The following is a 17,500-nucleotide window of genomic DNA, read 5'->3' as shown; positions in this document are numbered from 1 at the left end:
CGGGACTCTCGGCTGTTCTTGGCCTGTGGGCCGGCGCTGTATGTCCTGCGGGTCGAGCATCGGGTGGCCAGCCTGCAGCTGCTGTGCCAACAGGCCATCGCCAGCTCGGTCCACGAGGAGAAGGACGTGGCCAAGCTCAGCATGCCCTCGCGCCTGGGCACATACGTGTCCTCCGCCTTCGCCCCCACCCTCAAGGTAGAAGACCGGAGAAATACACACCTTTATTATTTCATCACGTCAACAATGACTAACAATTATATCATTAAAAAATTATATGATATTTGAGCTGATTTATTAAATACATTTAATTAATTGATTATTTTTTGGTTTTTGGCTGAATGAAACAAATCCCAAAATTACCTGAGGCCCTAAAATTATACGTCATTTTTTTAAATGCATTTTTAGAAAATATTTTTGTTGTTATTTGGGTCAATGACAAATACGAAAGAAAAAAAATTGAAGATAAAAAAAATTATAATTTTAAGCAGGAGTTTTAAAATGCATTTTTATGTCCAAAAAATGTATGGTGTTTATTCACATTGGTTTTACAGCTTTTAAGACAGCATTAATTCATTATTAAACAAGATTTCTGATTTTACCACCCAGAAAATGTCAGGTGGTGCGACCATTTATATTCATTTAAAATAATATACACCGTCAAGGTAGAAGACGCCTGATAAATACATGTCTTTATTATTTAATTACGTCAACAATGAGTAACAGTTATATCATTAAAAGATTAAATGATATTTGAGTTGATTCATTAAATACATTTAATTAATTGATTATTTGTTGGTTTTTGGCTAAATTAAACAAATCCCAAAATTACCTGAGGCCCTAAAATTATACTTAATTTTTTTAATGCATTTTTTAAAAAAGATTTTAGTTGTTTTTTGGGTCAATGACAAATAAAAAATAATAATTTCAAGCAAAAGAGTTTTAAAATGCATTTTTATGTCCAAAAAATGTATGGTGTTGATTCACGTTGGTTTTACAGCTTTTAAGGCCGCATTAATTCATTATTAAACAAGATTTCTGATTATACCACCCAGAAAATGTCAGATGGTGCGACCATTTATATTCATTTAAAATAATATACATATACATTATGAATTATTGTAAAATGCATATCACATGGTAAATTTCCTTTCCCTTTTCTATATATTGCCCTTTTAGTCCAATTCATATAATGTGTTCAGAACAGAATTTTCCATAAGGAGTTTTTATTATTATTTCTATACATTTATATAATGGTTTACATTTATATTTCTTACTTCATTTTGCAACTGCAGTGGGAATTGATACTTTTAAATGTAAATTTGCGGGTCGCACCACCTGACATTTTAGGTCTCAAAAAGTCAATAGAATTTCAAAAAAAATAAAAGAGTATCTTATAAAGGAAATATTGTAGATCATTTTGATATGTGACATGTATTTATTTTAAAAAATTATTGGAAAAATAATGAATCCGGACACAAAAAATACATGTCATTGACCCGTTTACCTTTTTAAATTACTAGATTTTATTAATAAATACATATTTTAAGCACATTCTTTCAACTAAAACTCAATTTCATGCATAACCCTTTTAATTCGGCTCAAAATATCTTATATCAGGTGTCTTTGCGGACCTCTTATGGAAAAATAATAATATAACATGATATTTTTAATGACTCTTGATGGCTTTAAAGCTCTATATGGAGCGGATGAGCTGTTCCGCTGGGTCCTAAAGTCAGTTAACTTCAGAATGCACTCAGATACATCTTTTTTTTTTAGTGAAGTTTTTGCATTTTTAGGTTTTTCTATGTGTACTGAAGCATTCCCTTCATCCCTATAGGGGTCAAATTGACCCGCGAGGGAAGGATTTGTTACTTTTTAATAAATTTCAACCACACAAATCCTTGAATCCAGTCAGTTTTGTGTGTGTATTCGTGCTACAAGTTGACCAAAAGGGTCTTGGTCCACTCAATGTTTCGGGTCAAAATGACCCGAGGGAAGGATGAGGGTTAATTTTATCACTCATTTCAAGGAATAGCCTTAACAATTGCTTTGTTTCTGGCACCCTTTCCTCCCTGTAGCCTCCCATCCCAGATCCCAACAACATGCGAGACTTTGTGAGTTACCCAACATCCGGAAACGAACGTTTGCACTGCACCATGAAGCGCACCGAGGACAACCCTGAGGTCGGCGGTCCATGCTACACCTTGTATCTGGAGTATCTCGGGGGGCTCGTTCCTATTCTGAAAGGCCGGAGGATTAGCAAACTCCGCCCTGAATTTGTCATCATGGACCCGAAGACCGATGGGAAAACAGGTGCGGTAGGGTTTGGCCAACTTTACCAAAATGCCATACTGGTTTTTGCTCCTCTTTGACTCATTGTTTGCTCTTCGCAGATGAAGTCTATGGCAACAACTTCATGCCCTCCATGATTGACAGCTGCAATTGCTCAGATTCTAGTGACATTGAGCTCAATGATGATTGGGTTGGAAAGAAATCACCAAAGATCTCCAGAGGGAGCAAGTCTCCCAAACTTCCCAGGTACTGCATGGTTTTTAGATGTTTGAGACCATTCTTAGACTGTATTACTATATTGCCAAAAGTATTGGATTCTACACACATTAGTGAAAGAATGGGCCGCTCAGAGAGCTTAAGCGTGGTACCGTGATCTACTAAATATTAGGGATGCACGATATATCGGCAACATATCGTTATCGGCCGATAAATGATTATTTTTGATGTTATCGTTATCGGTCCAATAAGAAAATTTGACCGATATAGTCAAGCCGATAGATAATGTATTTTTTCCTTCAGCTGAGACGGACGCGCTGTCCACCATGATGGGTTTGAATTGCTCTAAATATGTTTGGAATCACTTCGAAAAGGAAAATATAGTTATGTGCAACATGTGCAGCACAAGTCTTCTATAATCTACATAAAATGATAATGAGAATAGAATAGGCTGTAAAAGAGCGTTGTGTTTCAGCGCGTTTGTTGAGGGAAGAGCGCGCCCACGGAGTTACACCTTCATGACGAGCACAGTCAAGTTCGCTTGTGCATTCACAGCCTTTTGTGCCATTGTAAGTTGTAATATTATATTTATTATTTTGTGTATATAATCCCATATAGGATGTGTTTGGTTGAGTTAATTAAAGATGCAGTAAAGCACTTCATTGTACCGGCGCGCGCATTTCAAACAGAAATGCACAGCATTAATAACTACTGGGACTGTCCTATACATAACACTGCAATGAGAATATTTCTGTTATAAAACGTAATGAATTCTCTGGGTTTAGTTGTTTTTCAGCGCGCTGTTGTGGGAAGCGTCAACAACGCATTCTGACCAGCACAGGCAAGTTCGCTTGTGCATTCGCGTCATTTTAAGCATATGTAAGTCGTAATATTACGTTTTTGTAGTATAAACATCTTATTAAAGTCATATAGGATGTGTTTGGTTAAGTCATTAACCCGCAGTGCTTCACTGTACCGGTGATCATCTTCAGTTTCAGCACGCTCTCAAACAGGGGAAGAGCATCCACAGGAGTTATAACCCTTCACCTATGCGTGATTTTGTGCTAATATAAGTTGTAATATTATATTTATTTTGTATAAATATCTGATTGTTCTCATATATGATGCGTTTAGTTGTTACTTAAACTTCTAAGCGCTTCAGTTTATGGTTGTTCGTTCATTCTCTCCAGCTTCAGCGCGCTCTCAAACAGCAACATTATTCCTAATAGACTAAACTAATATTACAGATGTTTACTATTACTGTAATAATAAACATATATTTTTTTTCAAAAACACAGAAGCATTATTTTTTATAATTAGCACTTTTATTGTTCTCGTATCATTTCCATCAACAATATGGTTTGATTAAAACCATTTCTTTATCGTCTGTGCGGAGGTTATTTCATGCACTTGCATTCTGATTCTTTATTATGCAGCCTAAGTAATGCTGTTCAATTACTTGTTTGCATTATTTAGGTATATTATTTTTATTTTTTAGACAATATAATTATTGGTAACATTTTACAAATAAGGTCTCATTTTATTCATGCATTAACTATCATGAACAAACAGAGAGCAATAACCTTTGTTTATTTTAGTAATAAAATGTTTGTGTTTTGTAACAGTCCATTCACAGTTCATACCTAATGTTAAAAGACACAACTTTGGGTCTGAATCTGTTGAGATTAACATGAACTAAAATTAATAAATCCTGTTGAAGTATTGTTCATTCATTGTTGGTTAACTAATACTAACAAAAAAAAAATTTGGCCATAGGAGTGTAAAATTAATTTGAAAAGGTAAGGAATCTCACACTGGTTCAAATAGGCTACTGTAGTGTATAGGTTTGATTTATGTTGAAGTGTTTGGGACATGGCTTTTAATGGTGAGCCTTTTGTTTTTGTAATCAGGCTCTCAGAGTTTATTAAAATTTGTATTTAGATTTATCGGCCAATATATCGGTTATCGGCTTTCAAATATTAAGAATTATCGGTTATCGGTATCGGCCAAAATGTTCATATCGGTGCATCCCTACTAAATATTATTGAGATATTATTGTTATTGAGAAGAAAACGTGCTGTCTTTCCGCTGAGGTTCCAAGTCTGACTAAAGCCAGTTGAACATTGTATTTTATATACATTTCAAGGGGAGGGGTTATACAGCAGGGGAGGAGACATTCAAAATAGGGACACGCCCCAAACATTCCTGTCTCATCAGCCGTAATTCAATCAGCATAACCGTGCCATTCAAATGCATAGATGCTAATCCAATCACTCAGGCAGTATTGCTCTAAACTTGCAAATAGTCAGGAAGTGCATAAAGACAAAAGACTTAATGTCTCAAACACGTACACAGCCTCTCCTTAGAATTTCCTCAAGTTTACTTCAAAATGTAAAACACAAATATAGATAATGTTTTCAGTTATATTCTATTACATTGGGACCTAGATATAACAATGTATAAATTTGTAATCCAACAACATCATGCCTCAAACGCGGGCCGGGCTTCGGGCCTTTTTTCCTTCATTTTATATTTTGTTTATATTATATTCTGGTGGAAACAACATGAGAACATGTTAATGAGACTAAATGCTCTTACCAGTGCTTAGGTCGCTCGTTTTCATATTGCAGTCTTTGATCTTGAAATCTAGATCTGTTGATTTAGTTGACGTGGTCGAGAATTGAAGATCGGATTTATATTCATTTTGTAGAGATGTGTAAGGTAAGACAACATTTCGTTTTGTTTGCGTGCGCCGTTGCGAGCATCATCAGCCTCAGCTTGTCAAAAATGTCTTTTTTAGGCTAAACGTTTAAACTAAAGGCCAATTTATACTTCTGCGTCGAGTGCACGCAGAGGGTACGGCGTACCCTACGCATAGACGCGTTGGATACGCCGTACCCTACGGCGTAGCCTGACGCGCACCTCTCCAAAAATGTAACAACGCGTCAATTCTACGCGGACCGCAAGCGCTGTGATTGGTCTGCCAGAACCCTTCCCTCAGGTCAATAAATAAATAAAAAATCTGCGATAGGAGTGTGTGTGTGTGTGTCCAGAAATTGGATGATAGTTCCTTACGTCTGCTATAACACACTATTTTGCAGTCCAGCGATTCTTTATGGTAGTAAATAAATACATAGATCCGCTGAATATAGTTTATTTATTTTCTCATTAAAACCAAAGATGTTAATCAGTAATTGTATATCAAGAACAGGGACACATTAGGGTATATTTCGTGAATGAAGTCTCCGCAACAGCAATCGATTGCTGAGCCACCGCTGCTGAAAACAGCGGCCACGAGCTCCGCATAGTTTCACAAATGCATTCCAGCGCCAGATCGCCTTATTTAACTTTACTAATCAACTAGAGATGCTAAATTTGTATTAGATACAACAACTCAAGCTGCAAGAAAAGCCGCTCTCTCACTGCTGCTGATATTCCGACATGAATGTACAGATTCTACACATCAAGCTGCTTCTTCTTCGGCTGTTGTCTTGATTACACCAACATGCCCGAGGACACTGCCTCCTAGCGTCTGCATGTGGAATTGCACATTGACGCAGACAACAGCGCAGAAGTATAAATGCTCACGACGGCGTCGGCTACGCGCGTAGCCTACGGCGTACACTACGGCGTACACTCGACGCAGAAGTATAAATGGGCCTTAACATTGTAACGCTTGAAATTTTAAAATCTATGGATTTTATTATAAGCAAGACAAGTCAAGAGTTGATTTGAGAGGCTAAATTGATCAAACATGCGGTTAACTCGCTGTCGGCCGTTACTTTAAAAAATAAAAACTTTAATTTAACAAACAAAAAATGCTTCAAACATTTTTCTAAATTAACGTCATAAAGAAACGGAACGAAATATAACTACTTTGACATTAAAAACAAAACTGAACTATTTTAATGGCTGCAACAATATGTAATAGGGAGGATAAAAAATTGGAAAAATTGTTTTTCAGGGGTTAGTTCCAGTGAAAGGAACTCTTAATGCGTCACCAAGACATTTTGGACAATTTCACGCTCCCAACTTTGTGGGAACAGTTTGGGGACGGCCCCTTCCTGTCCCAGCATGCACCAGTGCACAAAGCGTTGCTCCATAAAGACATGGATGAGAGTGTTTGGTGTGGAGGAACTGGAGTCCTGACCTCAACCCGATAGAACAGCTTTGGGATGAATTAGAGCGGAGACTGAGAGCCAGGCCTTCTCGTCCAACATCACAGATGAAGAATCCCCATAAACACACTCCTAAACCTGGAGGAAAGAAGAGCTGGAGCTGTTAGAGCGACTCCATATTAAACCCTACGGATTGAGAATGGGATAAAGCTCATGTAAAGGCACAACACTTTTGGCAATATAGTGTATATAAGTAGAAATAACAGTATTGCATAAACCTAATAACTTAGGATCACTTGTGTACGCAGGCAACAATAAATGCATCATGTTTTCCCAAAATGCAGTTAATCCTATTAGCAATGAACAAAGAACACCTGTTTTGTTTAACTCTGCATGCTGCTACAAACTCACCTTGAACTCTTTTCTCCATTTGCTACCTTCTCTGTAGAGACTTAGTGTGTCCCTTTACCAACAGGATAAATATAGATCCCCGCAAGTCCCCCAAGCTCTCCCGCACCACACAGGAAATATCCCGATCGCCACGGTTACCCATTCGCAAGCCCTCCATTGGCTCCCCGAGTCTGATTCGCAGAGAGTTTCCCCTGGACGACATCACACAGGTACTGCATTTGTACAGCTAAATTATAGACGTTACATTTTGTATGTGTTTGCGCACAGAATGTTTCCCTCTTTGAGATTTATTGTCTCTTTGCATTGCAGCACAATTATCTCGCGCAAGTTACGTCTAACATATGGGGAACGAAGTTCAAAATTGTGGGGCTTGCAGCATTTTTGCCTACAAATCTTGGTGCAGGTATTGCATTTTTACTTTTACAATATACAGGTGCTGGTCATATAATTAGAATATCATCAAAACGTTGATTGATTTCACTAATTCCATTCAAAAAGTGAAACTTGTATATTATATTCTTTCATTACACACAGCCCGATATATTTCAAATGTTTACTACTTTTAATTTTGATGGTTATAACTGACAACTAAGGAAAATCCCAAATTCAGTATCTCAGAAAATTAGAATATTACTTAAGACCCTTACAAAGGTCAGGCGAGTTTGCTGGCCGATTAAGAACAGGGATACCATGGTCCTTAAACCAGGTACTGGTTGCTTTGGCACCGTGTGCAGGTGCCAAGTCCTGTTGGAAAAAATGAAATCTGCATCTCCATAAAGTTGGTCAGCAGCAGGAAGCATGAAGTGCTCTAAAACTTCCTGGTATACAGCTGCGACCTCAGAAAACTCAGTGGACCAACACCAGCACATGACATGGCACCCCAAACCATCACTGACAGTGGAAACTTTACACTGTACCTCAAGCAACGTGGATTGTGTGCCTCTCCTCTCTTCCTCCAGACTCTGGGACCCTGATTTCCAAAGGAAAGAGAACATAAATTTGGAGTAGTGCTGGGCGGTATACCGGTTCATACCGAATACCGGTATTAATTTTCTTTATGATATGAATTTTGATGATACCGAAATACCGGTATATGTCGCTTAAACAACGTTCGGAACGCGGCGCAGCGCGTCATTGTTTGAGAGGGGACCCATTTCATTGATGCACTGTAGTAAGAGCAGTCAGAGCACATTTGAGATCGCATTACAGCACAGCCTATGGCTGTATCCTATACTCTCATTCACTATTCCCTACTTTATCACTTTATTTGAAGGAGTGAATGAAAACGTGCGTGAAGTCGGACAACCGTTGTGTGTACATCGGCTGTACACTCGTTATTGCGGTGCAATGGGATAGAATGAGTGCACTCAATGACGTCCACTAAGGTTTCGGACACCACTACAAAGCGCTGTGCCCTCCAAATAATGCTATATTTGAGGTTATGGGAGCGATGTCGGATTCAGCCCTTGATTATTGTTGAGAATTCAAACTACACGCGGCGCGCGAGAGAGCGCGGTTTCTGCACGGAGCGCTGCGATGAGTTTAACAACGCTCACCACATGGATCATATAGCACTGATATAGACCGGAGCGAGTGCGTTTAAAATTTTTATGGACATATTTCAAAAACTCTAGTGCTCTAGACATGAACCAGAAGTGTGTATGCGCGCATATTTCATCACGTCTTATTAAAATGAAATGTATGCACTGATTACACTGATAACCTATGTCTGATCACGAACGCGCTGACACGATGGATTATTCAAAAGACGATGTAAGATAATAAATAAACTGACAATTCAAAGAAGAATGGGCCAAAAAGTAACTGCTTTATTCTTTCTGAGTTAAACTGATGTGTGTCATTCGTTCCGAGAGTCCTGTTAAATGTATTGCTAATATCCTCATTTCTCTTCGTTTTGGCAGTTTGTTGTTATAGAGGGTTAGATTTTTAAAATGCTTAAGGTGCCCTCAACTCAACTTTTAATATTCAGGTGTCTGTAAGTATGATTCTGAGCGTGTTGCAGGTCTGTGTTTTATTGGTTGTTGTCTCTCCACAGCATCATTTTGTTAACCTGTAGACCTATTAACTCTAGTGTGGAATTTTTCTACAATATTCACTCGTCATGACAGTAAAACAGGGCATTCTAGTCAATCTCCTGCAGTATTTCCTCTCTCAATCATTAGAAAATGTGATTAACACCCTGTCATGCATAGTGGAAAAAATACCGTCATATACCGTGAAACCGATATAATTTAGAAAAATACCGTGATATACATTTTTGGTCATACCGCCCAGCACTAATTTGGAGCACTCAGCAGCAGTCCAGTCCTTTTTGTCTTTAGCCCAGGCGAGACGCTTCTGACGCTGTCTGTTGTTCAAGAGTGCGACAGCTGAAACCCATGTCTTGCATACGTCTGTGTGTAGTGGTTCTTGAAGCACTGACTCCAGCTCCAGTCCACTCTTTGTGAATCTCCCCCACATTTTTGAATGGGTTTTGTTTCATAATCCTCTCCAGGGTGCGGTTATCCCTATTGCTTGTACACTTTTTTCTAGCACATCTTTTCCTTCCCTCCGCCTCTCTATTAATGTGCTTGGACACAGAGCTCTGTGAACAGCCAGCATCTTTTGCAATGACCTTTTTGTGTCTTGCCCTCCTTGTGCAAGGTGTCAATGGTCGTCTTTTGGACAACTGTCAGGTCAGCTTCTTCCCCATGATTGTGTCGCCTACAGAACTAGACTGAGAGACCATTTAAAGGCCTTTTCAGGTGTTTTGAGTTAATCAGCTGATTAAAGTGTGTCTTCAATATTGAACCTTTTCACAATATTCTAATTTTCTGAGATACTGAATTTGGGATTTTCCTTAGTTGTCAGTTATAATCATCAAAATTAAAATATATCAGTCTGTGTGTAATGAATGAATATAATATACAAGTTTCACTTTCTGAATGGAATTTGTGAAATAAATCAACTATTTGATGATATTCTAATTATATGACCAGCACCTGTATGTGGTTATGCCACGTTTATTTACACATCCCAACTTAACACATATATATCCCGTCTTACTAGTGATCTACAAGACAAGTCTGCTTCACCTCCAGCCCAGACAGATGACCATCTACCTCCCTGAGGTGAGGAAGATCTCAGTGGAATACATTAACCTACCTATGTTTAGTCCTAATGTCTTCAGTGAGGATGAGGATGACCTTCCTGTCACGGGGGCATCAGGAATCACTGATGATAATCCACCTTGCACTGTCAACATACCCATCGCCCCCATACACAGCCCTGCCCAAGCCATGTCCCCCACCCAAAGCATTGGCCTAGTCCAATCCCTACTAGCCAATCAAAACGTCCAGTTGGATGTATTGTCCAATCCGACGTCGACTGTGGCAGCACCTGCGGTGCCTGACCAAGGTCAGCAGGACACTATGCTCACGGCACAGTATACTGTTCCAGCCAGGTATTCTAGTCCTGGCCAGGTAATCTTCGGAGGGATGGACGTTGGTCGGCTTTTAGTTGTGCAACAACAACAGCAGCAGCAGCAATCGCAGCAGCAGCAACAACAACATCAGTTGCAGCAACAACAACAACATCAGTTGCAACAACATTATCAACAGCAGCAGCTCCAGCAACAGCTCCAACAATATCAGCTGCAGCAGCAACAGTTGTTGCAGCATCAGCACATGCAGCATCAGCAGCAGCAACACATGCAACAGCAGATCCAACAGATGCAGCAGCAGCAGCAAATGCAGCAGCAGCTTCAGCATCAGATCCAGCAGCAACACCTGCAAATGCAACTGCAGCTACAGCACCAGCAAATGCAGCAGCAGTTGCAGCAGCATCAGCTCCAAATCCCCGTTCCATCTTTGCCCTCAGGTCAACCATCATCATGCCCGGTAATTCAGCTTCCGCAGAGTACGGTATCGGTCGCCCCCCCTACAGCAGAGCACAGTACAGAGCGGGGGGAGCATGAGCTCCTGCTTAAAATCAAAACTACTCGTTCTGCCCCACAACTGGCTGAGGGTGATGCTGTGGTTTTTACCGCCCCTCTTGAGATTAGCAAAATGAACCCGCCCCCTCCTTACCCGGGCACCGTTGCTGCTGCGGTCGCAGCTGCCGTTTCGGCTTCCACGAGCTCCGCCTCCGGGCCTGCGGGAAGCAGCACTAGCGCTCCATCCTCAGGGGAAGTTTGTCTAAAGAAAGGGGATATGACTCTGTATCCACCCGGTGCGCCGGCACCTCAGTACCCAACCCCACTGGGCTACGAACGCATCACCACATTTGACAGCAGCGGAAATGTGGAGGAGGTGTGCCGTCCCCGCACAAGGCTCGTTTGCAACCAGAATGTTTACACGCTTCAGGGCCCGGGAAGCTCTGCCACCCTCAGGGTCTCGTCATCTTCCTCTGCTGTGGAGGGGAAGAAGGTGCAGCTGCCCTATGCCTCAGCCACGTTGAACCGTCTCACTGTGCCAAGGTACTCTATACCAAGCGGGGATCCGCCACCTTACCCTGACGCGGCCAATCAGGTTGGAGCAGGGCGGAACCCTGGCCAGAGACTGGACAGCAGCTTGATTCATGCCACCTTGAGGCGCAACAGTCGGGAAGCTGCTCTGAAGGTGTCTCAGATGCTTGATCCCCAGAGGACCCTCCCCTCCAAGGCCAAAGCTAATACTTTGTCTGCTTCCTACCAGCCGAGAGGACCGACCGCTCTGTACACCTGCAGTCAGTGCAGTAGCAATGGAGGCATCAGCAGTGGGGCTCCCAGCAGTGGAAGTAATGGGATCGCTGGGGGGACAATCATCAGGCAAGATTTCCCACCAACAGGGGGTGGTGCACCGCACAGCACTGTCATAGTGCACTCCAACAGTGCCTCGCCTCTGCCTTCCCAGTCCTCCTACAATTTGCTCAGTATGGAAGGCACCGGAAACCGAGACAGGGCTGACTACATCAACTCTGCCTTTACAGAGGACGAGGCATTGAATCAGTCTCTGAGGCAAATGGCTCTTAATACGGAGGTAGTGAGTTTGACAGTCAAACGCCCACCTCCGTATCAATGGGATCCATCCGCTACGGAAGAGATTTGGGTTCCTCAAGAGCGTTCAGTGCCCACCTCTGGACCCCCTGCTTCCCACAAGCCTCCCCCACTCGTGCTTAGCCCCGCACAGCATCTGGACGTTTCACGTCTTCCGTTTGTCCTCTCGCCGAAGTCCCCGACAAGTCCTAATGTCCCGACTTTCCAGCCTCAAGGAGCATATCAGATTGCACTTCCCTACCCACCAAGTGCAGCCTACAGTGGTCCCTCGCAAGCTTCTCCACGTCCCCCCTCTCCCAAAGAGGTGGTTGCTCCACTTCCCTTTTCCCAGCAAGATCAGACTGTGGTCTTGCCACCTGGTTATCCACCGAATTTGCCCAACCTTGCTTGCTTCCCACCAATGTACCCTGGGACCGCTTCTTGTTCTAGTCTACCCGTGACTCCCATTCCTCTTCATCCATGGGGTTCTTACAACCCATGTCCGCCCTTGCCTAGCCCCCCAGGTCCTGCCCCTTCCCTCCCACCAAAGGCCTCCCACTTGCTGGATAAGCCTGTTCTTTCTCCTCCACCTCAACCACCCGCCCTTCCGTCCCCGCCTCCTGAGTGTGTCAGTCCCCCAGAAGCCATTGCTGAAGCTGGGGAAGGCTTTCAAGAGGTGCTCTCGCTGAACGAAAGCCCGGTTCCTCAAAGAGCGGACAGGTTTGGTAAGAAGAACCGAAAGCGGTTGGACAACAGTCGGACGGATGAAGCCAACGTTCCTGCGATCACTGAGGGAGGAAACAAGTCCAAGAAAGAGGGCCGTGCCCTTGGCGACTTCAACTCCCTTATCTCCAGTCCGAGGTTAGGCGGGCGAGACAAGAAGAAGCCCAAAGGACAGAAAGAGCAGCTGAAAGCCAAAAAGCTAAGCAAGTCCACCACGAACGAGTTCCAGGACAGCTCCGAGAGCGAGCCCGAGCTCTTCATCAGCGGCGATGAGCTGATGAACCAGAGCCAGAGCGGGAAAAAGAGCTGGAAAGCAAAAAGGAGCTTGCGAGCGGGAGGCTGCGAGCTGGACGAAATCAAATGCCGAAAGGCCAATGAGAAGGAGGACCGTGGCCTCGGTAGCCAGGGGTTCGTGTACATCATGGCCAACAAACAGCCTCTTTGGAATGAAGCCACGCAGGTCTACCAACTGGACTTTGGAGGGAGAGTCACGCAGGAATCGGCGAAGAACTTCCAGATTGAGCTTGAGGGGAGACAGGTACGCAAGACGCCTATTGTCTAGCTTTGGATGCGCTTGCCTCATGGTGCGTTCACACCGGACGCGAATGACTTGCATGTTATACATGAATGTGTGTGTATTTATATATAAATAATAATGAACAGAGTACACACACATATATTATGTAAACACAAACTTTTATTTTGGATGCGATTAATCTTTTGACAGCCCTAGTACCTGCATTATTATGCCATTATCATTATTTTAGATGAAAATGACGACAATATTATCGTTTATCGCAATAATTTCTTGGCCAATTTATCGTCCAGCTAAATGTTTTATCGTGACCTAGGTGTGAACGCACCATTATACACACTTGCCCAATACACACGTGCTAACTTCTGATTCCCTCTAGGTGATGCAGTTCGGACGGATTGACGGGAACGCCTACATCCTGGACTTTCAGTATCCCTTCTCCGCCGTTCAGGCTTTCGCTGTAGCGCTCGCTAACGTCACCCAGCGCCTCAAGTGATCGACGTTTTTAGCCAATACCGTTAGTTTGCTCTAGTTTTTCCCAGTTTAAGATGCAGTACTAATACTTGAAAATTACATCTGGGAAGTAATTGCCACATTTTCCAAGTGTTAGCGGTACTACTGGGCACTGAAATCAATTGCTGTACAACATACTGTCATTTTACTAATTGTTTTTTTTTTTTGGCATAAGATACTAATGTCATCTAAACTCACTTCCAGGGACTTTGCCTTTGGAGTTCAATTGCTGGCGTCTGATTAGATGCTTTTTTTCGGCTCGCGGTCATGAAATGTATTTTATTAACACGTAGTCTGTAGCTGTGCTCTTGTAGGACGGACTCGCTTTGGCGGACAGAAACCCGAATAAGCTCAACGCTGTATTCATTAGCACTCGAGATGATTTCGTCCATCCACTTTTTCCTTTTGTTTACCCGTCTCGTACATTCGTCCTGATTTGTGCATCTCTTTCCTGCTAAGAAAGGAAGGTAGCCAATCAGAGCTCACGCATAATTAAAAACCGTGAAGTGACCGCCCCCTGCTGACGCTTCTGTGAAGTGATACACATTTAGTCCACCTCGACATGTGCAAAACAAGCAACAGGAGATATTTTTCTACCGTCTTACAACTGTGTCACTTCATACCTGTTTTTTTTTTTTCTGAATAATGTGCGACAGAATATCAGTGTTAGACGAAACCGTAGACGTTCAGCAGTAGATTTGTGAGGAACAGCAATCATTCATACATCATTATTGATTATGATTCTCCGTGAATATAGGGAGATGCTTGATGTGTCAATAAAACAAGCAAGTGATAAAGAATACAGCATGAATAGAGAGCGGATTAAAGGGAGAGTTCACCCAAAAATGATCATCCCATGAGTTACTCGCCCTCAACTCATCCCAGGTGTGTGTGACACTCTTCTGTCAGACGAACACTGAGTTACATTAATAAAGTCCTGCTCTACCACACTTTATAATGGCAGCGATTGTCACTCTGTTTTTGAAGTCCATAAAAGTTCATCTATCCATCATAAAAGTTCATCTATCCATCATAAAAGTGCATCTATCCATCATAAAAATGCATCTATCCATCATAAAAGTGCATCTATCCATCATAAAAATGCATCTATCCATCATAAAAGTGCATCTATCCATCATAAAAGTGCGTCCATCCATCATAAAAGCGCATCTATCCATCATAAAAGCGCATCTATCCATCATAAAAGTGCATCTATCCATCATAAAAGTGCATCTGTCCATCATAAAAGTGCATCTGTCCATCATAAAAGTGCATTTATCCATCATAAAAGTGCATCTATCCATCATAAAAGTGCGTCCATCCATCATAAAAATGCATCTATCCATCATAAAAGCGCATCTATCCATCATAAAAGTGCATCTATCCATCATAAAAGTGCATCTATCCATCATAAAAGTGCGTCCATCCATCATAAAAATGCATCTATCCATCATAAAAGCGCATCTATCCATCATAAAAGTGCATCTATCCATCATAAAAGTGCATCTATCCATCATAAAAGTGCATCTATCCATCATAAAAGTGCATCTATCCATCATAAAAGTGCGTCCATCCATCATAAAAATGCATCTATCCATCATAAAAATGCATCTATCCATCATAAAAATGCATCTATCCATCATAAAAATGCATCTATCCATCATAAAAGCGCATCTATCCATCATAAAAATGCATCTATCCATCATAAAAGTGCATCCGTCCATCATAAAAGTGCATCTATCCATCATAAAAATGCATCTGTCCATCATAAAAGTGCATCTATCCATCATAAAAATGCATCTATCCATCATAAAAGTGCATCTATCCATCATAAAAATGCATCTATCCATCATAAAAGTGCATCTATCCATCATAAAAATGCATCTGTCCATCATAAAAGTGCATCTATCCATCATAAAAATGCATCTATCCATCATAAAAGTGCATCTATCCATCATAAAAATGCATCTATCCATCATAAAAGTGCATCCGTCCATCATAAAAGTGCATCTATCCATCATAAAAATGCATCTGTCCATCATAAAAGTGCATCTATCCATCATAAAAGTGCATCTGTCCATCATAAAAATGCATCTATCCATCATAAAAGTACACCTATACATCATAAAAGTGCATCTATCCATCATAAAAGTGCATCTATCCATCATATAACTGCTCCACACGGCCACGGGGAATTAATAAAGGCCTTCTGAAGCGAAGTGGCGTGTTTGTGTAAGAAAAATATCCATATTTAAGACTAAAATAACTAGCATTCGGTGGATGGATGCACTTTTATGATGGACAGATGCACTTTTATGATGAATAGATGCACTTTTATGATGGACAGATGCACTTTTATGATGAATAGATGCACTTTTATGATGGATAGATGCACTTTTATGGACTTTAAAAAACAGAGCGACAATCACTGCCATTATAAAGTGTGGTAGAGCAGGACTTTATTACTATAACTCAGAGTGTCACACACACCTGGGATGACTCGAGTGCGAGTAACTCATGGGCTGATTTTAAGGGTGCCTGTCTCTTTAAATGAGCCGGTCGTTACATTTCACATGTTTTAGTGGATCTAGTCAGTATTTGTGCTCACTGTATTTGCACGTGTCTCTGTAAAGGCGGAGCTGATTTGAGAGATTGAGGTTATTTATTTATTTATGTCTCGTTGTGCAATATCGTCGAATGCTTTCTTTTCTCCGCTGAATGTCCTCAAGACACCCGTTCGCCACAAACAACACACACACGTTTTGTAAGTGTGTGAACACTGTTTATGTATAAAGGACTCTTCAGCTCGGTGTCGTGTGTGTGTGTGTGTGTGTGTGTGTGTGGAGGGTTTCAGTGTAATGTGCTCCAGGCGTGACATTGGATGGGTGTGTTTTTGTACCACACACTCCGATTGGCTGGTTTGATGGTGGGCGTTATTGTGCTTGTGTTTGGTAGGAGTAGCTGAAGGAGAAACTGACCAATGGCATGATGTGTTTCACGTTTTCGGATGAGCATGGAATGGCTTTGGGATTGAAGACGCACGTTGGCGGTCCACATTTCCCATGATGCCGTCTGGTTTTGAGGCGACTGCTCGTTCTTCATCTGTATATTGAGGGGATCCGTTGCTTTGCTAATTCCCCGTCTCTGACTCTCGTTTTGTAATCGGGACTAACTTGAAGCCTTTATGCACTCGGGTCTGCTTTACTGTAATGGGCGGTTTTGTTGTTCCTCTGAAGCTGAATCGTGTCCTTTTGTCGGTGTGTGTGTGTGTGTGTGTGTGTGTGTAGCCCAATAAAGTGTACAGGTTGAAATATCTCGCCTCCGTTATTGAGTTCAGTCAAAACATGAACACACTCTCACACACACTCTCATACTCACGCACACACACGCAGACACACACCCTCACACACACACTCATACTCACACACATACACACACACACACTCACACACACACTCTCTCACACTCTCATACTCACGCACACACACACACACACACACTCTCATACTCACTCACACACGCACACACACACACTCACACACACACACACACACTCTCATACTCACTCACTCACACACGCACACACACACCCTCACACACACATACTTATACTCACACACATACACACACACACACTCTCTCTCATACTCACACACCCTCACAAACACTCACACACTC

At 41.9% G+C, this 17,500-nt stretch overlaps 1 protein-coding gene across 2 annotated transcripts in view; it reads left to right on the top strand.

Annotated features, from left to right (window-relative positions):
• Window positions 1-17,130, top strand: part of tulp4a (TUB like protein 4a) — a 47,687-nt gene extending 30,557 nt beyond the window's left edge. The window contains exons 7-14 of one of the 2 annotated variants that reach the window (XM_079817511.1): window positions 1-195; window positions 2,079-2,313; window positions 2,394-2,538; window positions 7,075-7,246; window positions 7,347-7,440; window positions 10,107-13,312; window positions 13,689-13,826; window positions 16,778-17,130. The exon at window positions 1-195 is cut by the window's left edge and continues 30 nt beyond it. In XM_079817511.1, coding sequence (XP_079673637.1) covers window positions 1-195; window positions 2,079-2,313; window positions 2,394-2,538; window positions 7,075-7,246; window positions 7,347-7,440; window positions 10,107-13,312; window positions 13,689-13,805 — 4,164 coding nt within the window. In that variant the 3' untranslated portion in view covers window positions 13,806-13,826; window positions 16,778-17,130. Of the gene's footprint in view, window positions 196-2,078; window positions 2,314-2,393; window positions 2,539-7,074; window positions 7,247-7,346; window positions 7,441-10,106; window positions 13,313-13,688; window positions 15,071-16,777 lie in introns of those variants that run through there. The other variant, XM_079817510.1, reaches the window with a different exon arrangement.
• Window positions 17,131-17,500: the final 370 nt, after the last annotated feature.

Source organism: Gobio gobio (genome assembly GCF_949357685.1).
Source record: "Gobio gobio genome assembly, chromosome: 5".
Taxonomy (NCBI): domain Eukaryota; kingdom Metazoa; phylum Chordata; class Actinopteri; order Cypriniformes; family Gobionidae; genus Gobio; species Gobio gobio.
This window is presented reverse-complemented; position numbering and strand designations above follow the sequence as displayed.